We start from the raw sequence: 22,351 nt of genomic DNA, 5'->3' as shown, positions 1-22,351 counted from the left end.
CGCCTCACCTCTCCCTAACACACTTGGCATGATGGTTACATCTGTGGGACACTCCTTAGTAGGTGGATTTGGGGTGGTTTATCAGGGATTCAGGGCACAGATTAAAGCCATCCTCTGGGGACAAGCACAGCCCTAGCCCCGCGCGGCCCCGCCTCATCCCGAGTCAAGAAGCAGACTGGAATGTGCGTGAGTGAAGACCTCTTTGTAGAATTAACTGATGCCATTGTTTTAAGTCTACAAGAGGCAACTTTATAACTTCTCTCTTTTGTTTTTGGATTAAATTTAAAACAGAAATTTCGGTACCTTAACTCCTTTTAGAAATAACAGTGACATGTTCAGGTGCCGACCTTAACCTGGTTGTAGTCTAGTACCACACGTACTCGTCTCCCTGGCCTGGGTCTGTGTACTGTAACACCCCGTAGTCGTCCTGGGCCCCTCTTAGCCTCTAACAGCAGTTCCCAGGGTGGCACAGACGGCACACATCTTACCACGGTCTTGGTAAGATGCCCGTAGGAGGGTTACTCTCTGGCGTGCAGTTCTTAGCATGGGGTGCTGCGTCCTTTGTGCCCTGCCCCTTGCCTGGCTATATTCATTCAGCTTTTATGTCGCTCCTGTTCACTGTGCTGCCCTGTTGCCCTGAGCCTCTGCAGGTGCTGTTCTCTCAGATGGGACACCTGCCGCCTGGGGCACCCCAACCCACACTTCCTGGCGCACACGTATTAAATAAGCCTTCTTCTGGCTCCTTCGGTCCTAGCCCTTACCCTACTGTAGTAGGGTTCTTTAAGTTTTCATCACCAAACTTTGCCTTGTTGGAGGGCAGAGACTGTGTCTCTGTCTTTCAATCCCAGAGGCCAGCGGTCCCTGCCACCTAGTAGGAGCTGTGTCCTGAGCGTCTGTGAAAACCCAGTGGAAGGGACGTGTTGGTGTTTATGAAAGGCCCCCTCCAGTGAACACGTTTTCTTCCTCGGTGCTTTTCTTCTCTGTGGCCCTATTAGTAATATCTGTTACCAACTCACACTCTCCATAGCCTTTACCCAATGGCTGTTTCTCTTACGCATTACACAGCCGTAGATTCTAGTGAATTTTAACATCTGTATCCTACTTTGTTTTTTTTCAAAAGTCAGCATGCAAAAGCTTCTGTTGGGAGAAACACTCTGAGTGGAATGGTTTGGCTTTATATTACGCTGTGACAAAACCAAGTTTATAGACAAGTACACCCAGAGCTGGGGCGGAGGTGAGAGCTGGGGACAGGGCGTGTGGTCTTCCGGTGCTCTGGTGGGCTGGTCACTTGTGGAGCTGTGCACGTGGATCAAGTCGTCTTGGAGAGATAGCTTAGAGCTTGTATCTCTAAACATAAGACTTTCACTATATTCCTTTAGTGTTTGCAGAATTGTAAATCATGGTAAGCCTAGATGTTTTTTAATGTGCTATAGAACAGCAGTAAACCGAGCGACTGTTATCATCCCAGTTGTTAGTTTAATATGTCTTTTATACTTTAAACATTGACATCAGATTCATTATAAGAAGGGAGCATTATAGCATCATTTCCTAGTTATTTGGGACTTTTACATAAGAACTTCAGTAGAATTACTAGAAAGAAATTGTATCCTCAATTTTCTTACTGATTCACAGTGAATCTAATTAAAACATGTATATGTAGGAACTACTTCTAGAAATATTATAGTCTAGACTAGAAAAAATAACTTTGAAAAAGGAGGAGAATTAACTTGTGGGGAAGAAAAACAGTCCCTTCTCCCATCACATTTGGGCATTTTAATAAAAATTAAGCCTGGGAATAATGGTAACAACCTAGCTATAATAAAGTCAATTAAATTAATGAGATACTTTGAACGTACTGGGTGTTGAGGTTGTGTGGGAAGCACCGGGTGGTGCGTGTTCTCCACCTGGACGCAATTAAGTATGAAAATACTCTTCGGAACTCCGCTCTTCCCTGTGGGAGGATGATCCTCCTGTCGCCAGCTTCCTGGCAGAGTATGTTTCTGGTACGGGTACTTTGCAGGGTGGGATTTTTCTGAAAACACTTATTTTGTGTGGGTTTTTCCATGTACTTTCAAGACTGGGTATGAAGCTCGTGAACCAGTGTGCTGTTCATATTCGTGTTGGGGGGCTGGTTGACCAATCACAATGCCTCTTTTTCTTTCAGAATTGTTAGTAAGAGATGAGCAGAGGACAGGTAGCACGCACACAAGAGGCGCACGTGCCCTGCGCGGGGCGCTCTGCAGGGTGCTTCTGATGGGTGTGCGCCGTCTGCCCAGTGAGCCTGTGAGGGAGGTTCCATCCCATCCCGTCCTGTCCCCATTCTGGCAGCAAGGAGACAGACACAGGGCTTAAGGATGAGTAACTTCAGAGGTGACATGAGTAAGGAGCTGTGTGTATTATGTGACACCAAAACTATGTTAAAAGTGGTGTGTTTTTTTTTGTTTTTTTACTTCATCATTAAAACTGAGAGGAAAACCCTGAAGAATATGAAATGAGAAGACAAAGGAGGCTAAGCTCTGTGGCTCGTGGAGTAGGAAGTGGGAGGCATTGGCAGTTGTGTGAGCTGCGGGCGCCCAGCCACCTCTGGGTGGCTCTGATTGTTCCTCGGAACCTTTTGTCGTAGTGATGTAGTTCTTCTCCCAGCCACTCCACCCCTACTTATTCATTTTTATTCGTTCAGTAACCTTTCGTTGATATCCTCAGTATTACAGCTCAGTGTATGTATAGTTTAGTTTAAAGGTAAAACTTACATTCTGTGACTTGCACACTTTTATTTTTCTGTTTTAACCTTTTTTTTTTTTTTTTTTTTTTTTTTTTTTGTGGTACGCGGGCCTCTCATTGTTGTGGCCTCTCCCATTACGGAGCACAGGCTCCGGACACGCAGGCTCAGCGGCCATGGCTCACGGGCCCAGCCTCTCCGCGGCATGTGGGATCTTCCCGGACCGGGGCATGAACCCGCGTCCCCTGCATCGGCAGGCGGACTCTCAACCACTGCAGCACCAGGGAAGCCCTAACCATTTTTTAATTTAATTTAACTAATTTATTTTTTTATCATATTTACTGGAGTATAGTTGCTTTACAATGCTGTGTTAGTTTCTGCTTTATAACAAAGTGGATCAGCTATACGTATACATATATCCCCGCCCTCTTGTGTCTCCCTCCCACCCTCCCTATCCCACCCCTCTAGGTGGTCACAAAGCATCGAGCTGATCTCCCTGTGCTATGTGGCTGCTTTCCGCTAGCCAGCTATTTTATATTTGTTAACCATTTTTTTAAATTGGAGTATAGTTAATGGACAATGTTTTGTTAGTTTCAGGTGTACAGCATAGCAATTCACTTATACATACATATATGTATATAAAGAATTTTCAGATTCTTTTCCATTATAGATTATTACAAAATACTGAATATAATTCCCTGTGCTATACAGTAGGCCCTTGTTGTTTACCTATTTTATATATAGTAGTGTATGTATGTTAATCCCAACCTCCTAGTTTATCTGTACCGTCCCCCTGTCCCCCCGCCCCGCTATCCCCTTTGGTAATCATAAGTCTATTTCTGTTTTGTAAGTAAGTTCATTTGTGCCATTTTTTAGATTCCACATATAAGTGATATCATATGACGTTTGTCTTTCTTTGTCTAACTTCACTTAGTATGATAATCTCTAGGTCCATCCATGTTGCTGCATGTGGCATTATTTCATTCTTTTTTATGGCTGAATAATATTCCATTGTGTGTATATACCATATCTTCTTTACCCATTCATCTGTTGATGGACATTCCATGTCTTGGGTATTATAAATAGTGCTGCTATGGACATTGTGGTGCATGTATCTTTTTGAATTAGAGTTTTCATCTTTTCTGGATATATGCCCAGGAGTGGGATTGCTGGATCATATGGTAGCTCTGTTTTTAGTTTTTAAGGAACCTCCATACTGTTCTGCATAGTGGCTGCACCAATTTACATTCCCACCAACAGTGTAGGAGGGGTCCCTTTTCTCCACACCCTCTCCAGCATTTGTTATTTGTAGACTTTTTGATGATGACCATTCTGACGGGTGTGAGATGATACCTCATTGTAGTTTTGTTTTGCATTTCTCTAATGACTAGTGATGTGGAGCATCTTTTCATGTGCCCGTTGGCCATCTGTATATCTTTTTTGGAGAAATGCTTATTTAGGTTTCCTGCCCATTTAAAAAAAATAAATTTATTTATTTTATTTATTTTTGGCTGTGTTGGGTCTTCATTGCTTTACGCGGGCTTTCTCTGAGTTGTGGCGAGCAGGGGCTACTCTTCATTGCGGTGTGTGGGCTTGTCATTGCAGTGGCTTTCTTGTTGCGGAGCACGGGCTCTTAGGTGCACGGGCTTCAGTAGTTGTGGCGCACGGGCTTAGTTGCTCGGCAGCATGTGGGATCTTCCCGGACCAGGGCTCTAACCTGTGTCCCCTGCATTAGTGGGTGGATTCTTAACCACTGCGCCACCAGGGGAGTCCTTCTGCCCATTTTTTTGATTGGGTTGTTTGCTTTTTGGATATTAAGCCACATGAGCTGTTTGTATATTTTGGAAATTCATCCCTTATTGGTCTCATTGTTTGCAAATATTTTCTTCCATTCCATAGGTTGTCTTTTCGTTTTGTTTATGGTTTTCTGTGCTGTGTAAAAAGCTTTTAAGTTTAATTAGATCCCATTTGTTTATTTTTGTTTTTATTTCCATTATTCTAGGAGACAGATCAAAAGAATACTGCTACGATTTACGTCAAAGAGTGTTTTGCCTGTGTTTTCCTCTAGGAGTTTTATAGTATCCAGTCTTACATTTAGGTCTTTGATCCATTTTGAGTTTATTTTTGTATATGGTGTTAGAGAATGTTCTAATTTCATTCTTTTACATGTAGTTGTCCAGTTTTCCCAGCACCACTTATTTAAGAGACTGTCTTTTCTCCATTTTATATTCTTGCCTCCTGACTGTAAGTGTGTGGGTTTATTTCTGGGCTTTTTGTTCTGTTCCGTTGATCTATATTTCTGTTTTTGTGCTAATACCATTACTGTTTTGATTACTGTAGTTTTGTAGTATACTCTGAAGTCAGGGAGCGTGATTCCTCCAGCTGCATTCTTCTTTCTCAAGGTGGTTTTGGCTACTGAGGGTCTTTTTTGCTGCCATACAAATTAAAAAGTGTTTTGTTCTATTTCTGTGAAAAATGCCATTGGTAATTTGATAGGGATTGCATTGAATCTGTAGATTGCCTTGGGTAGTGTGGTCATTTTAACAATGTTAATCCTCCCAATCTAAGAACATGGTATATGTTTCCACCTGTTTGTGTCGACTTCAGTTTCTTTCATCTTGTAATTTTCAGAGTACAGGTCTTTTGCCTCCTTTGGTAGGTTTATTACTAGGTATTTTATTCTTTGTGATGAGATGGTAAATGGGCTTGTTTCCTTAATTTCTCTTTCTGATATTTCATTGTTAGTGTATAGAAATGCAACAGATTTTTTAAAAAATTTTAAATTCTTTTTTTTTTATTAGCGACTTCAAGTATAACAACTGGAATAAGTGTCTATTCTCCACCAATAAAAATGAATTTTGACAGAAGTGGACTCTGGCTCCCACTCCCCGACCCACCCCTCTGGGATAAAAGCTTTCCACCATTGCCAGGAGCTTTCAGATACACAGTGAATTAAAGAATTTAATGAAGTTAAGCAGCTGGGGCATAGGATAGTATTTGATTTTGTATCCAGCAACTTTACCAAATTCATTCATAAGCTCTAGCAGTTTCCTGGTAGCATCTTTAGGATTTTCTATGTATAGTATCATGTCATCTGCAAAGAGTGACAGTTTTACTTCTTTTCCAATTTGGATTCCTTTTATTTCTTTTTTGTCTCTGATTGCCATGGCTAGGACTTCCAAAACTACATTGAATAAAAGTGGCGAGAGTGGGCATCCTTGTCTTACTCCTGATCTTAGCTGAAAGCTTTCAGCTTTTCACTGTTGAGAATGATGTTGGCTGTGGGTTTGTCATCTATGGTCTTTATTATGTTGAGGTATATTCCATCTTTGCCCACTTTCTGAAGAGTTTTTATCATAAATGGATGTTGAATTTTATCAGAAACTTTTTCTTCATCTATTGAGATGATAATATGGTTTTTATTCTTCAATTTGTTAACATGGTGTATCACAAAATGCACACATTTTAAGTGTATCATGTGAGTGAGTGAGTGTTTTTCACCACTTGAGTTTTGGTAAATGAATGAATCCCTACCAAGATACAGAATATTACTGTCACCCCAGAAAATGTCCTCATTCTGTTTTGGGTCAGTTCCCACCTTTACTGCCACCAAACCCTGCTATCTCCTACCTCCTGCCTTTTTTCTTTTTTTCTCTTCTATTTTCCCCCCACCACTGATTAGTTCCACCTTTTCTGGAACGTCATTTAAGGGGACTCATAGACTCCATTTGAGCTATGGGCTTGCTTTGTTGCATGATTTTTAGTGGCTGGTCCAGGGGTTACTGAAGTTTCACAGTCTGCCTTCCTGGAGTTCATGTGGAGAGTGAGAATCTTGCAGTTGTATTGTCCCCGTAAGGTTTCTCTGTCCTTCATGCTGTGGTTAAATATGTATTGCTTCTGTATATGCTGTTTAGTTCTACAATATATTTTTTGCTTTAATAGGAATATATTTTTTTAAGTTAAAATAAAATATAGTCTTTTATGTTTACCCATGTATTTGCCATTTCTTACAGAAGAACCAGTTTGTTACCATATCCCTTCAGTCTGGAAATCTTTTCTTCAGCATGTTTTGGAGTGCAGGGCTGATGGCAAGAAATTCTCTGTTTTCTTTTATCCAAAAATGCTTTGTTTCTCCCTGTATTGTTAAAGGGTGTTCTCACTGGATGTAGGATTCTTTGTTGACTGTTCTTTTTCTTCTAGCTTTTAAAAAAGTTGAGACATGTCTTCTGGCCATCATCTGTTTTATGGTTCTGTATCCAAAGTGCTGTTTTCCTCTGGCTGGTTTCAAGATCACCTCTGGCTTTGGTATTGGAGCAGCTTGACTATGTTGTTTTCTTGAATTTATCTTGTTTGCTGTTCTTTGAACTTACTGGATCTGTAAATTTATGTCTTTTACTAAATTGGGGAGATTTTCAGCCATAATTTCTCCATGGTTTTTCCTGTCTCCATCTCTCTTTCCTTCTGGGACTCTAGCTGCAGGTATGTTAAACCCTTTGATATTATTCCACAGGTTCTGGAAGCTTCGTTCTTTTTTTTTTTCCCCAAAAATATTTCTCTCTCTCTGTGTTTTGGATTGGACACTTTCTGCTGATCTGTCTTGAAATTCACTGACTCTTCTATTAATTCCAAACTGCTGTTAAGGCCACCCAGTGGGTTTTTTATTTCAGAAATAGCATTTTTTGTTTTAGAATTTCCATTAAAATTTTCTTTGTTATTTTAGGACAATTTTTTATTTTTATTTTTTATTTTTTTTTGTGGTACACGGGCCTCTCACTGCTGTGACCTCTCCCGTTGCGGAGCACAGGCTCCGGACGCGCAGGCTCAGCGGCCATGGCCCACGGGCCCAGCCGCTCCGCGGCATGTGGGATCCTCCCGGACCGGGGCACGAACCCGTGTCCCCCGCATCGGCAGGCGGACTCTCAACCACTGCGCCACCAGGGAAGCCCAGGACAATTTTTTAGAGCACTTTTAGGTTCCCAGAAAAATTGATCATAATCACCCAAAGTCCACAGTTTACATTAGGGCTCACTCTTGGTGTTGTATATTTTATAGGTCTGGAAAATGTGTAATGACGTATATCCACTGTTACAGTATTACAGAGTATCTTCACTGTCGTTAAAATCCTCTGTGTTCCACCCATTCATAACTCCCCCAACCCCTGGCCACCACTGATCTTTTGACTGTCTCCATAGTTTTGCCTTTTCCAGATGTCACATGGTTGGGATCAGATGGGCTTCTTCACTTAGGAACATGGATTTAAGCCTCTCCCACATCTTTTCATGGCTGGAGAGCTCATTTCTCTACAGAGCTGGGTCATAGTTCATTGTCTGGAAGTTCACAGTTTATTCATCCATTCACTTCCTGAAGGACATTGGTTGCTTCCTGAATTTCCATTTTTAGAAACAGTTTCTGTTTCTCTCCTGAGATCTCCTCTTGGTTCGTATACCATGGGCATATTTTCCCTCCCGTCCTGGAGCCTTGTTACAGCAGCCGCTTCTCGCCCCTTGCCTCGGGCCCCAGCTACGGCTTGTCTTGTGCCTGCCCTCCTTTTCTCTCTGTGTGGGTCTCGTCGTTTTTTTACGTGTCTGGTAATTACAGATCGCTTCTTGGACTTTGTGTGTGAGGCGTTGTAGAAACTCTCTGCATTTTGTTCTGTCCTCCTGAAGGGTGTTAGTGCCCAGTTGTGTTTGTTTGGTGTAGTAGACCTGGCTGGGCTCCTCCCAGGCCCCTCTCCGGTGTCCGCTGGCTGCTGCGGTCTGTGCAGTTGATTGGTCTTGGGGTGACCACCCGGAGCCTGCCCTTGGCGCCCGGCTCAGGGCTCATGTGGAGTGTGGGCAGGAGTCATATGCAGAATTTGCTGTTCCCCTCCGGGCGCTCTCCTTTCGGGGTTTCCCTCTCGCTTTCCAGCTGCTGGAGTCCACCAGCATTCCGATCTCTGGCTTTCCGAGTTGGTGAGGCTTGGGGCCCTCCCTGAGCTTCAGCTGCTCTTCTCTCTGGTGAGGCCCGGGCCTGCTGGACATGAGCTCATCCGTGCACGTCTCACTTCCAAGCTGAGACCTCCCCCTGGTTTCTCCTGTGTTTGGCTGTGTCGGTTCATTGTTTTATATGCTTTGTCCAGAGCTTATGGTTATCTGCAAAATATTGCTCTGACTACTCAGCTGTTATTGAATGGAGAACCACCTGTGTTTTGTAATCCAAGTGTTGTGCTCAGTGTAGACCATGTGTCCAAGAAGGAGTAATGCTCCCCAAGGAAGTATAGCTGTGAAGGAGTGCTTTCTTCTTGCTGTGACTCGCGTCACTGTAAAGGTGAGGCTCTGGGCAGAGGCGGAGAAATGGGCTGGCCCGGTGCCTTGAGATTCGCATATCCTTTGGAGACTGCACATAAGATGCTTGTTGAAATGTTCTGGCACTCAGGGTGCTGAGGAGGGTCTCATGTGTGAAAGGGCAGGCTCAGCGCCCATACCTGTGTGCCTCTCATGTGCAGGGTCTGCTGACATCTGCGGCTGGAGGTGCCTCTTGAATTTCTTGACCTGAGTGTCTTCTCTGATCATGCGTTGGGCCCTTTCCGGCCTGATCTTTCCCTGAACAGCTACCTGGCCCTGAGAGACTGAGCAGTTTGGCTGTGCTCGTAACAGGCGTCTGCTCAAGTGGCTCCTGTAGAAGTAAATCCCCAGGGCCTACTCATGCTTTCTGGACCTTTGATACGTCCTTGCCTTCAGCTGGGTGGCTCCTGCTCATTTCCATCTGCTTTGGGTGCCTGTTGTCCCCCATCCTGGATGCCCCAGGGTTCTGGACTGAACCTGTATTGTGGCTCGCACCCCGGGGGATCGTACAGCAACCACTGGAACACGTGCTGCTCTGCGAGGTTAATCTCTGGTGCTTGAATATTACGTCAAGAACCAAAATGGTCATTAGAGCCCGGTTTACTCATTATGACTAGACTTTGACTCATGTTCTCAAAGAAAACCCCAATATTTAAGCACACTCTGGCCAAAATGTGCACGCTAACAATATGGTGTGTATTATGCACTTAATGTCAAAAGTCCTGAGGGTAAAAAGGACCGACTTTGGCTGTGATGTCCACGAGAAGAAACTACCTGAAATTGACATTGCTGTGCAGAGGACCGCAGCCCTGCATTTGAAGTGGTTTCCACGAGTACACCGGTCACATGCCTTACGTTTTTCCTAAAGGGGGAGGGGATGCCTTCTTGAATGGGTTTTTTTTTTTTTTTTTTGCGATACGCGGGCCTCTCCCTGTTGTGGCCTCTCCCGTTGCGGAGCACAGGCTCCGGACGCGCAGGCTCAGCGGCCACGGCTCACGGGCCGAGCTGCTCCGCGGCACGTGGGATCTTCCTGGACCGGGGCACGAACCCGTGTCCCCTGCATTTGCAGGCGGACTCTCAACCACTGCGCCACCAGGGAAGCCCCTGAATGTATTTTACATTCAGTGTTGTCTTCAGAGTTTATTGAGATCCCACGTGGCTCTGCCTTTTGAAGTTCTGGGTTTAATAATAATACTCCTGTGTGACCCTGCGTGACCCCTTGCGTCATTCGTGGTCCTCCCCGCTAACACTGCACCTTTCTCTCGACACCACTGTTTTTAATGCTCTCCCGCCCCCGCCTTAAATTTGCTGCCTGTTGTCTGTTCAGATCTAGGAGAATACACCTAAGCTGTTGACATTGTTTAAAATAAACCTTTGAATGAGAGGCTGGCAGTGCGGCTGTTCAGACGAAGCCTGTCCTGCTACGCCCTGCGCCTCGGCTGGACGATGGTGGCCCCTGCTAGGTGACAGGCTCCGGGCGCCTTTCCCCACCGCCGGGCTCTGGTTTAACCGCCGGCTGCCGGCTGCAGGATGGCCTGAAGTTGAATTGCTGAGCTTCCTGATGTGCACAGTGAGGCTGGGTGCGCAGTGGGGCTGCACCGCCCTGAAGGCGGCTAGGGAAGAGCGTGGCTTTTGAGCCGCTTTGCTGGAACTCATCTGGTTACGTACTTGGTACCTTGTGCTGAGATTTTTGAGCAGTAATCGTTTTTTCTCCCTCCTTTTCTCTTTTTTAATGAGCAGAGCCCTAGGGTAAGAAATATTAAAAGCAGTGTTTTTATGTGGAAAATGGTTTTTGGTTAGCTCTGGCTTCCGCTTGTCCTAAGTCAGCAAATAGCTTTCACTATTAAACTATCTATTTTCTCGTTCTGGGTTTTAGAGACACATAATCGCTATTTTAGTAAAATGCTTACAAATCACTTTTCTTTTTGATTTTATGTATTTTTTTCCCACTGACTTAGAAGTATTTAACATGTTGCTCTTTCCAGTATAGAGGTGGTACTTGGAAAACACGTTGAAAATCAGGGACTCTGTTTGTAGTTGCTGGAGTTCATGCTTGTGCTTGGAGGTCCCTGGCGTTCCTGAGCTTCAGCCCAGGAGGCCTTCCTGCCCAGCTCTTGGAGACGTGGGGCCCCGACCCATCTGTCCCTGCTCCTGGGAGCCCTTCCTGCAGGTGTTTGCTCGGCTGACTCCGGCCCCACGAGGCCTCAGCTCCGCCGTCCTCCCTGGACCACGGGTTTCCTGTCCTGCCGGTGCTGCTCAGCACCTCCGACAGCTCCCAGACAGCGCCAGGCCTGGGGAGACAGGACAGCCGTGCGAGGGATGAGCGGTTGCGGTTTTAGGAGTTGCTTTTGTTGGACTTTTTCATGCTGTTTGCGTCTCGTAGGAAGGTGCTCTCATTTAGACTTAGTGTCTTTAACTTTTCCCCTAATTCTGATAGTGATTGTTCCTTCCAGAAAAATTGAAAAACAGAAAAGTATATTTTTAATCGCTCAGATAGTAAATACTATTAAAATTATGGCATGTTTTCTTCTTTTTTCAATGCCTGTAATATATGTATCTACATGATTTATATATTACGAAATTCACATGTCTAAGTGTGAGTGTTCTCCTTGCCTTTCATTTTCTGAAATTATTTTTTAAAGGCTGCATAACATTTAATCATATGGATGTAAATTTATTTATTTATTTATTTACTTGGCTGCGTTGGGTGTTCGTTGCTGCGCGCGGGCTTTCTCTAGTTGTGGCGAGGGGGTGCGCGGGCTTCTCATTGTGGTGGCTTCTCTTGTTGCGGAGCACGGGCTGTATGTGTGAGAACTTCCGTAGTTGTGGCTCGTGGGCTCTAGAGCTCAGGCTCAGTAGTTGTGGCTCACGGGCTTAGTTGCTCTGCGGCATGTAGGATCTTCCCGGACCCGGGCTTGAACCTGTGTCCCCTGCATTGGCAGGCGGATTCTTAACCACTGCGCTATCAGGGAAGCCCCTGGGTGTAAATTTATTTACGTACCTAAATATTCATCTTGCTGGATATTGATGTCATTTTTTTTTTGTTTTTGGCTGTGCTGCATGGCTTGCGGGATCTTACTTTACCAGGGATTGAACCCACACCCTCAGCGGTGAAAGCTCAAAGTCCTCACCCCTGGACTGCCAGGGAATTCCCTGTCTTTGTCTTCTAAAGCTACAATGAACCTTCTTGCGCACAAACCTTTGTATCGCTGGCTATATTCTTAGGATAGATTCCTCCCAGCGGGATTCGTGGGTCCAAAGGTACAAATGTAATAAAAGCCGGTTGCGTACACCTCCTCGCTGCTGAGACGCTTGCACCAATTTGCACTTGCTGGTTGGGGATGAGGTTGCTCGCCCGTGACACGTGAGCATTGCTCGGAAGGGCATTTGTCTACCTCTAGTTGCAGTGTGCTGCTCGCTTGTCACGGAAGAGTCCATCTGTAGGTGGAGTGTCTATTTAGAGGGGGAGGCAGCCCGCAGATTCCAGGGAAGGGGATGTGGACACCGTGGGGCTCCCTGGACCTGGACCCTGGGTGTGGTCAGTAGTGCAGCTTTGCGTGCTGCACTCGGGGTGCGGACAGTGGGGTCGAGCATGGACCCTGCCCCCGGATTCGAGGCCGCCCAGGGGAGTTCTCTGTGGGACCTCGTGGGCATGTGTCGCCTCCACGTGTCCTCACAGCGCCGTGTGTTGGCACTTGAGCCTGTGTAATGGCCTTCATGGCTGGCCGGCACATGCAATGGTCATAACAGCCGCTAACATCTCACTGAGTCCTGGCTGTTTTTCCAGCACACTTAACTACTTTAAATGCTTTTCATTTAATTCTCACAAAAACCCTACGAGCTAGGTGCAGTGGAGGAAGCTGAACCTTTGCCAGACGAAGTTTTGGCCATGGTGGCATGGTCAGTGGGCTGTGGCCGTGGCTGTGGAGCCGGAGACGTGCATGAGATGGGGTCGAGGGGCTCCCGGCTGAGGGCACAGGTGGGGCAAAGGCCTCCCGGCCGTCGGTCCCACCCCCGGTGGCCGCAGTGGACGGAGCGGAGGGGAGCCATGGGGGATGTCAGGGCCGTGACAGGAGCCAGACCCCATGGGCCGTAGGAGAGGCCGGCTGTGAAGGTGAAACGGGAGGTGAGCTGGCCGGCAAGCATGTCGGGCGTCGTTTAGAAATAGAGCCGCTTGCAGGGAAAGGGACTTTGAGCCCAATGGGAAACATCCGTCAGGGTTGAGCTGGGCCCTGGAGTCGGAGAGCATCTTCTCAGCGCCTTCCCCGCAGCAGCAGAAGGCGACACTGGGAGCCGAGCGATTCTTGCGTCCACCCAGCTGCTGACTGGGCCCTGCTTGTGAGCCTGAGTCAGAGAGCACTTGAGCTGAACTGCATAGGTCACATGGGGCAAATTAACTTGACCAAAAATAACCCCAAACAGCATTTCTGGGAAATGCAAGTGAAGACAGCTTTCAATGTAAACAAAGGAGCAAAGATAAAGGCTTGGTTGGAAAAAGTGAACATTTGGAAGACTAGGAAGAAATGCTTTGGGGAAAAAGTACCGAGGAAAACATGTATTTTTTTTCCAGTAGTTACAGTTTTAAAGAGTTTTCTTTCATGTATTTATGTCAGATGCAGTGCATACATTTCGATGGGGAACTCACAGATTTTCCCTTTCTGTTTGTAGCCACGGCACATTGACCTACACCCTGTAGCTTTTCCTGTGAATCCAGGGAAGGAGCTCGCTGTTCTCCTCTGGGGACAGTCAGACACCTGGACGTGGGGCCCTGGGAGCTTCACGCACAAAACAAAAGAACCACACCAGCGTCCCGGCCGCAGTCCAGAAGTCCTGGTCGGCTTGGCGGGGTGTTGGCCTGCATTCTTCTAGTGCCCCGGGGTTCCGCGTGCAGGCGGGGCTGAGAACCCCATGCGGGTCTGCTTCCCCTGCTCCACAAGCTGCGTTCTCCAGCCACGGTGTTAACCAGAGGGTCTGCAGGGCACTTGGCCTACTCTTGCCTCCACCTCCCCACAGGCTGAGAGTCTGGAGCATGGCGTTCTGCTCGGGCCGTTTGGGCTGCTGCAGGGTGGGCAGGGGCATGTGTGTCTCTGCTTGGGGCAGAGAGGTTCCTCACTGGCCAGCAGGCCCAGTGTTTCCGTTGTCGGTTGTTGAGACAGCTCAGCCTCTCTCTCCTTAGGACCAGGACTTAGAATTACTTGCCAGGGTAGCTAAGAGAACACAGGGGTTCCTAGGAGTCAGGTCAGATGCGGGGAGTCTGCTGCCATTATGTTCAGTGTATAGCTGAAAATAGTAACCTCCTGAGTTGTTTCCCAAAGTAATATTTACTGTTTGGAATTTAAACTCTTGCTCTTTGAGTAATTACTTGTACCTGTTAGTGCTGTTATCTTATTTAATAGGAGAGAAGTTCATTTCTGGAATACTCTGACCATTGGATGATGAAAGAAACTTTGCCACACCTAAAGGAAATAATCCAATTTAGTTAAATTATAAATATAAGTAACTGAAAAATGTAGCTGTCTTGATAACATCTTGGTAAATGTTATCAAATGAATTGGCCTTTTGGAGGAATACTGGGTGGGGAGGAGATCTTTCCTTGAGCTACATAAACTTGCGGACTAACCAGGCCTGCGGTGAGTTGCTGTCCTTGCGTGGCCCCGTGCACAGCAGGAGGCCTTCCTGGCCAGAAGCTGGCAGGCAGAGCAGGTGGAGCTGGTTGTGGGCAGCCTGTGGTGTCGCTGCGGCTCCATCTGTGAAGGGTTGGGTGTCCCGTCTCCGAGATGGCATGTACCGTCCTGCCCTGCAGGAGTGGTGCCACCTCCGCCTGCTCCGCTCCCTCTGCCTCTGCCTGATGCCCCGGGCCCGGGCTTTACACAGCAGGGCACAGGGCTGTGCTGCCGCCCACCTGCTGTCCAGGTAACAAGGAGAACCAGGGACAGTGAAGGCCAGAGAGCTTCCTGACATGGGTCAGGGTTGGGACCAGAAGGCATGCTCCACTTTTTCCCAAATCTTCTCCTTTGTTGTGTATGTAGCATGGTGTTTCTCCACCTTTTTTTTTTTTTAATTAATTAATTCATTCATTCATTTTTGGCTGCGTTGGGTCTTCGTTGCTGGGCTTGGGCTTTCTCTAGTTGCGGCGAGCGGGGCCACTCCTTCATTGCAGTGCACGGGCTTCTCATTGTGGTGGCTTCTCTTGTTGTGGAGCACAGGCTCTAGCACACGGGCTTCAGTAGTTGTGGCACGTGGGCTCAGTAGTTGTGGCTTGCAGGTTCTAGAGCACAGGCTCAGTAGTTGTGGCGCACGGGCTTAGTTGCTCCGCGGCATGTGGGATCTTCCCGGCCCGGGGCACAAACCCGTGTCCCCTGCATTGGCAGGCGGACTCTCAACCACTGCGCCACCAGGGAAGCCCTAAAACTCACCTCTTTTGATAAACTTTAAAATTTTAATTTTTCTCTACTGTCCGTTGAAATTTTGATGTACATTAAATTGTGAATATGAAGACATTAAAGCATTGGTCATTTTTATTCTTCTAAATCCTACAGGTAGTAAATATATTTGGCTATAAAATTTTCAAATACTGGTCATTATTACGGGGAAAAAAAGAAAGTTATTGCACCCTCCCCGCCCTGCCCAAGAAAGCCTCCTCTCATTTCTTGAAATCACTTATGGGTACGAGTTTGCCGTATCCTTCCGGGCCCTGACTGTTTATTTACACATGGACACGTTCACTGTAACCCTAAGACGGGAGGGGGCACGGAACACTCCTTCTGGCTTGTCTTGGACACTTGGTCTGGGTGAGCTTTCCTTACCGTGCAGAGTGGGGATCTGTGGGCAGCAGTCCTTTATTTATTGGGTCTCTCTCAGTAGCTGTTTAAGGTGTTTTCAGTATCTTACTATTACAAATGCTGCAGTGAGCGTCCCGCCCCACATCTTTCTCACGTGTAGGTACTTCGTATGACAAATTCCCAGAAATGGAATTGTAATGTAATTTTAGAATCTGCTTTTTAAAAATGTACCCCCAAATAGATCAAGTTGTATTCTGTTCTTTACTGGTTTTTTTTAAAGAGCATTTTTTTCAAGATTTATAGAAGGACTGTATTAAGTCCTGCTGTGTAATTAATTTTATAGGAAACTCTATGATTTGAAGAAATAAAAAATCAGGTTGTGCCTCAGATTTAGGTATATGATTCCTGATGGCTTGGTTAACAGTTTCTATCCAGCAAGTGAACCACTGGCACAAGACCTGAACTTCCACGTTTGCTCAAACTTGGGATGTTTTTAAATTTCCGTGCTGAGGAGTGGGTTGGTGAAATTTTTGTCTTTCGCCGGAAGTGCTTTGTAGTTGCACTAGTGATACACATTTTATAGAAAAGTTTGAAGCTACAGTAAACTGAAATGTTTTTTAAATAAAAATGGAAATCATTCCATATGAACTACATGGAAGAAAATAAGATGTTTCTATTTTTGTCCCCTGAGGTCACTCCCAGGACGGAGACCCCCGTCAGCAGTGTCGGTAACAGTTTGGAGAACGCCCTGCACACATCCGCGCATTCCACTGAGGAGTCGCTGCCCAAGAGGCCTGGAGGGAAGCACTCCAGAGGTGAGCGCTTGGTCTGCAGGGTCAGAGGGGAGCAGCATCGGATGTAGGAGGAGATGTTCGCAGTGGCGTTTGGTTAAATGCTCTCAGGTCTTTGGGGATGCTAGTCTTAGTAGGATGTACTATTTTTCTAAATTCTGCAAGTTACACACCAGTGGATCTCGGCTGTAAACATCTCACGTCTTGATGTTTATTAAGGGGGAAAGAGTGAAAGTTGTTGTGCCTCTCCCCGCCCCACCCTGCAGTGGGTCCTGAATTGTAGGGCAGCGCCGTCCTGTAGCGCTCTGTGCAGTAACGGTATGTTCTCTCTGCACTGACGTAGTCGCCACCAGCCACGCGTGCCTTCCGAGCCTGGAAAGTGTGGCTCACGCGAGTAAGGGCCTGAACTTTTAGCTTTATTTCCTGCAGTTGCGCTAGCTCAGCGTGGACAGTGCAGCTCTGGAGACGGCAGGGCACGTCTGGACGGAGGCCGAGCTCCCTGGTTCTTGAAGGTCTGGCTTTGTGCAGCCACACTAGACAAGAGTCGGGCCGGCTGGCCCCAGGCCAGCTGTGTGGGGTTTGGGGGGCTCGCTGGGGAGAGACAGGGCTCTCCGGGCCTCCTGGTCTAGAGCCGGGCGCGGGTGCCTGGAAGCGCGCTCGGTGTGTGTGGGGGGAAGATCGCCCTCCTAGCAGCCCTGGGAGTGCGTGGTCGGCTCACCTCTGGCTCAGCTGGAGGGTCAGTCTTTCTGAAGACACAGCAGGACCTCACTTTCCGGGTGGGTGGTTGTCGCACACTCGCTCCGAGGCACTTCTTCCTTGCATGTGTCGCCCAGGGAGGAGCGCCTCCCGATGGGGCGTTGCTTCCTTTGTCCCCAGCCTGTCCCCGCACCTTTGGAGCCTGTGTCCTATACCCTCGCAATCTTAAGGGGAAGGCCTTTCCTTCACCATTGTGCTTTTTCCTGTAGGCACAATTATCAAGACTCCCCTCGTTCCTGTTTTTTAATATAATTGCCAGTTGAACGGCTGTGTCTGTCACTCTCTTGCCCGTGTGCCTGGGTGCGGGAAGGCAGATCTGTGGTAGGACCGTTACTGTCTGCTCTCAGACATCATAATCCTTAGACAATAGTCAGACCTTGCTAATTATCTACGGTATTCTCCAGCCAGTGGTCACGGGGAAGGTGGTCTCCTCCGCCTGGAAATTGACCATCAGGTAAACCTGGTTTTGTTGTTCGCACTTTCCCCGGTGCCCTGTTACTGCTCTTCGGAAAGTCTGAAGCCACTCTGAGTGTTGTTAAAGTTTTCTTGCTGTCTTTTCTGTATCCCACTTCTGTTGTGGGTTGTCTCTGCTTCTTAGAAGTTTTCAGTGACACAATTTAGCTTGTAAAGAGGTCAGACTTTTGTATTTCTTCCGTACTGAGGCTCAGGGGACGGCAGTAAGGACAGTTTGAAACCCTGACTGCTCTTGCCAGGTGGTGTCCAAGCTCGTTACAGACATTAACTCATCTGGTCTTCCTAAGAACCTGTGGGGCTCAGGTATAAGCTGGTTCGTTCTAACGACAGTCCCCATTTCATAGACAGGAGAACTGAGTCTCAGATAAGCAGCGTTCCTAAGGTAAGCTGGGATCTCAACCCTGAGATCCCAGCACTTATGTTAGAAGAGAATAGAAAAGGAAACTCAAGTACACATGAAGTGAAAGCATTACCTTTTTCTCTGTACTATTGATTGTGAAGATTTTCAGGTACAGCCTTCCTTGGGAAGCCGCTTGGAGTTTGTGGAAGCCCGCCAGGTGATGCCGCAGTCCCACAGAGCTCGTTTTGTTCAGGGATAAAATAACTGCGCCCAAGGTCACGGGGCTGGAAAGTGTCACATTTCAGACATCCTGTCTGGCTGCAGAGCCCCTGGGCTTCCCCGGCCCTGCCGAGTGGGTTGTGGGTCTGTCCTCTCTGCCCTGGCCTCCTGTCACCCGTCTCCGCCACCACACAGCTTCGTCCAGCACAGGTGCTGTCATACCTGGGTCTTGACCGCCATGTCACTCTGCCCGCTGGGCCCTTCCCTTTGAGGTCTAGCCCCACAGCACTGCTGTGAACTGTGTCACAGTTTTCCATCACTTACGGCTGCTCCTGTGCCTCGTGCGTACTAAGGCTGAATAAAACGTTTGCCTTAATACATAAACAAGTGAATTCCTCAGGCCCCTAGATTCAAGTGCCATATCACTAACCATTCCAATGGAATGTGTGTTCATTTCCTACTTTTGCTACTTTAGAAATATGTTTTATCAGCTTTATGTTTTCTGGATCATGTACTGCTTTTGTTTCTATATTTCTGGAGAACTAACAAATCAAATTAGTGCAAGGTAGCTAGATGATAAAAAATCAAAGAAAAATAAGTTACAGAGTTCTTAAATATGACATGACCTAAAAAGATGTAGGAAAGAGGATCAGTTTAATCAGCATAGTAGTGAATGTTTGAATTTTAAGGACAGTTAAAAGAAGCAGTGTTTTAAAAAATTATTCCCGTTAACACAGACAACTAAATGAAAGTGAGAAAGTAACTTGATATTTTAGGAACATCATTATTCAACTGAGACTTTTAAGAATATAGGTTTTCAAGTTTTAGATGAAAACTAGATTTCAGTAATAACAATTGTAAAGCCGGAGGCATCTCAAATATTAGTCTGGTTCAGTTTCTTTAAGTCTGAAGACACTGAGTACTGTTGTATAGGACGTGAGAGAAGAAGGTGTTGTGCTGGAACATGATTGTTTCTATCTTTGCCTTTACTCATGAATGATACCCTCTTTACTGTGCTTTCTTTTGGCACAGTTTTGGTTTCTTGTTATTGAGCGTACAGAATTAAGCTATTTAATAAAGATACTTTGAAATCAAGTAAAACACATAATTGGCAGAAAACTACCAACCACCGGTTTTTTCCAGAAGACTTTAGGGAAAATGTTCCAAAGGAGTGCCGCGTTCTTGGGACATATTAAAGCCGTCACCTCTAGGTGCCGTGTTCTCTCGGTGCGAGGTGGCCGGCCATCAGCTCCTGTAGATCATTTGAAGGCCCTTGGTGGCCCTTAGGCTGTGGCAGTTAGGCTGAGCGAAGGTGGCCCTTAGGCTGTGGCGGTTTTAGCAGGAGTTCCCTGGGCTGAGGTCCGGGGAGTGGTTTTCTGGTCCTGGCGGTGTGAAAATCGTCTGTGACTCCTCCAGACCCCGCTCAGGCCTTTCGGGATGCTTGCCTGGGCTGTTACTGCGGGGCCTTTTACAGTCTCTTCTACGCACATCTCCCTCCCTCCCTCCTTTTTCAGTTACGTTAGTGTTCTGGTTTTTAAATTAGGCATTGATCCAATTATAAAAATGGTAGTTCAGTGCAATTACACATCTTAGTGAAGGCGGTGTGCTCTAACTTGTAAGATTTGAGGAGAATTCCTAGTGTACGTCGTGAATAAGAAAAGAAGAAAGGTTTGAACACACGAAATGTTAAAAGCAAACAGCACACCACCTTGCTCTTTGCATCTCTACGTGAGAGCAGGCTGGTGGCCTTGAGTCCCGGGGTCCCAGCCCTGGGTGCCCTGCCCTGAGCCTCTGCACAGTCTGGACCCCAGCGAGGCTCACGTCCTTCCCAGCCCCCTAGCGCTCTTCCCACCGCGCCTGTTCGGGCTCAGGGTCTTTCCAGTCGGTGCTAATCCTGTCTTTGGATGTGTTCTCTCCCTGCAGGTGATGGTTTGGTATCTAGCCCCTCAAGTTGACACAAGTTTGCTGGCACTTTTCAGAAAGTACTGGGACTTCGTGTGTGACAGATGACACCATCTACAGGGCTCACCAGGGTGGTGGGAGGGAGGGAGGCCGCATTATCTACCAGTAGACTTTAAGTGGGCCGTCAGCAAATTTGTATGCGTGTAGGTAAACACTCTAAAATTATGAGACCGCATTACAGAAATGTGGCAGGGAAACTACCCATAATTCCACAACCAAACACAATTAACCCTATCTTTTTTTTTTTTTTTGCGGTACGCAGGCCTCTCACTGCTGTGGCCTCTCCCGTCGCGGAGCACAGGCTCCGGATGCGCAGGCTCAGCGGCCATGGCTCACGGGCCCAGCCGCTCCGCGGCATGTGAGATCCTCCCGGACTGGGGCACGAACCCATGTCCCCTGCATCGGCAGGTGGACTCTCAACCACTGCGCCACCAGGGAAGCCCAACCCTATCATTTTTGATAACTTATTTTTAGTCAATCTTTCTTTAACATTTTAAACAACTATAGTCATGTTATACATACAGTTTATAATTTTTCAGGTAATACTATAAGCATTTTTCATGTTTTTATTTTTATAAACATAGTCTCTAATAGTACCAAAATGGAGAGTATGCTTACACACCTTTGAAGCCCGCCCAGTTCAGCACTCCCCAGCCGCCCCTTGTGTTAGCCACCGTCGCCACTCTCATCTGCTACAGAAGTCCGTCTGCACGATCTCTCCCATCCCCCTCGCCCCCGCCCCAGCGGGCCGTCCTCCCACCCTCAGAGCCCCTAGTGGCCACACAGTGGGCGCGGCACCAAGAGAAAAGCAGCAGAGCTTGTCGGCCAGCCATATATCTGGTCCAGAGCCGTCCTGGCAGTACCGGGGCCGCTGCAGCTGCCTGCAGAGGGCCGATGGCACGGACAGAGAGCACCCAGTCAGGTGGGCTGGTGATTTTGAAGAGGTCTCGCAAACGTTTCAGTCCTGTGGTCCAAAATGCCTCTTTTATTTGAAAACAGCTGAGTAACATTCATCTGCTTTTCACATTTTCCTGTCCAGATATGAGTCACTTCCCGCTTTCAGTCCAGTTGGGGTTTTTTCTTTTTTTTCATAAATCCTCATACTCAGTCCTGGAACTTTTAGGTACACGTTGGTGTTCTGTGGCCTGGGAAAATGCCGAATAACATTTTTCTGTATTCATTGACTTTGTATATTCTGTTGTTTAAAAAAGTAAAGGATCTGGATTAGGGTGAGGTCATTGTGGGTAAGTTTTTAAAAATAGTGATTGGGAAAACATAAGAGCTGTTTATTTGCTGACAATCTGACTGGGGAAGTCAGACAGGAACAGTGAGTAGTTTCACTGAGTGAGGTTGGGCAGTGCACAGCTGCTAAATGTAGTGTTTTCTTTGTTTTGCCAGAAAGGAAGAAAACATTCTTATTTTTTTCTTTAGAGTAATTCCTTCCTGTGAGATGCTATTTTAAGCTTAAAATACTCTAAACCAAATGGGTTCTAGTGTCTCCCAAGATCCATATCAACCCTGATGCAACTTTATAAAATTAGAGAGACTCATGGGAAAAATTCAGGGCGTGGAAGCTCTTTTCCCCACCAGGCCGTAACCTCTGTGAGTGCGAGAACACATCGACGGTGCTGGTCGATGTGTGCCCAGCCCTTGGAACGTGGCCCGGTACACAGCAGGAGCTTTGTAAGACGAGTTGGTGAATGAACAGTTGTTGGTTTAGGGCAGGGATTGGCACCCTTTTTTCTGCAAAGATCCAGAAAGTCAGTATTTCTGGCTCTGGGAAGCGTGCGGAGTCTGGCACCACTGCCGGGCTCTGCCGTCACCGGGTGGAGAGCACCAGTTGACGGTACGTCTGCCCACGGCGTGGCCGTGTGCCCCAGAGCCCGTTTACACAGACAGACAGGCCGAGGGCAGCCTGCAGCCTGCCTGCCCCTCGCTTGGAGCAGCGCCGCCCAGTAGAGCTCCCTGGGATGACCAGGCTTCTG

The 22,351-nt window shown here is 47.0% G+C and overlaps 1 protein-coding gene across 1 annotated transcript in view; it reads left to right on the top strand.

Annotated features, from left to right (window-relative positions):
- ZCCHC14 (zinc finger CCHC-type containing 14) overlaps nt 1-22,351 on the top strand; it is a 58,530-nt gene that overhangs the window by 9,817 nt on the left and 26,362 nt on the right. The window contains exon 2 of the mRNA XM_060083349.1: nt 16,516-16,639. Coding sequence (XP_059939332.1) covers nt 16,516-16,639 — 124 coding nt within the window. The remainder of the gene's footprint in view (nt 1-16,515; nt 16,640-22,351) is intronic.

Source organism: Mesoplodon densirostris, chromosome 19 (assembly GCF_025265405.1).
Source record: "Mesoplodon densirostris isolate mMesDen1 chromosome 19, mMesDen1 primary haplotype, whole genome shotgun sequence".
NCBI classification, from domain to species: Eukaryota; Metazoa; Chordata; class Mammalia; order Artiodactyla; family Ziphiidae; genus Mesoplodon; species Mesoplodon densirostris.
The sequence above is the reverse complement of the archived record's forward strand: the minus strand, read 5'-3'. Positions and strand labels throughout refer to the sequence as shown.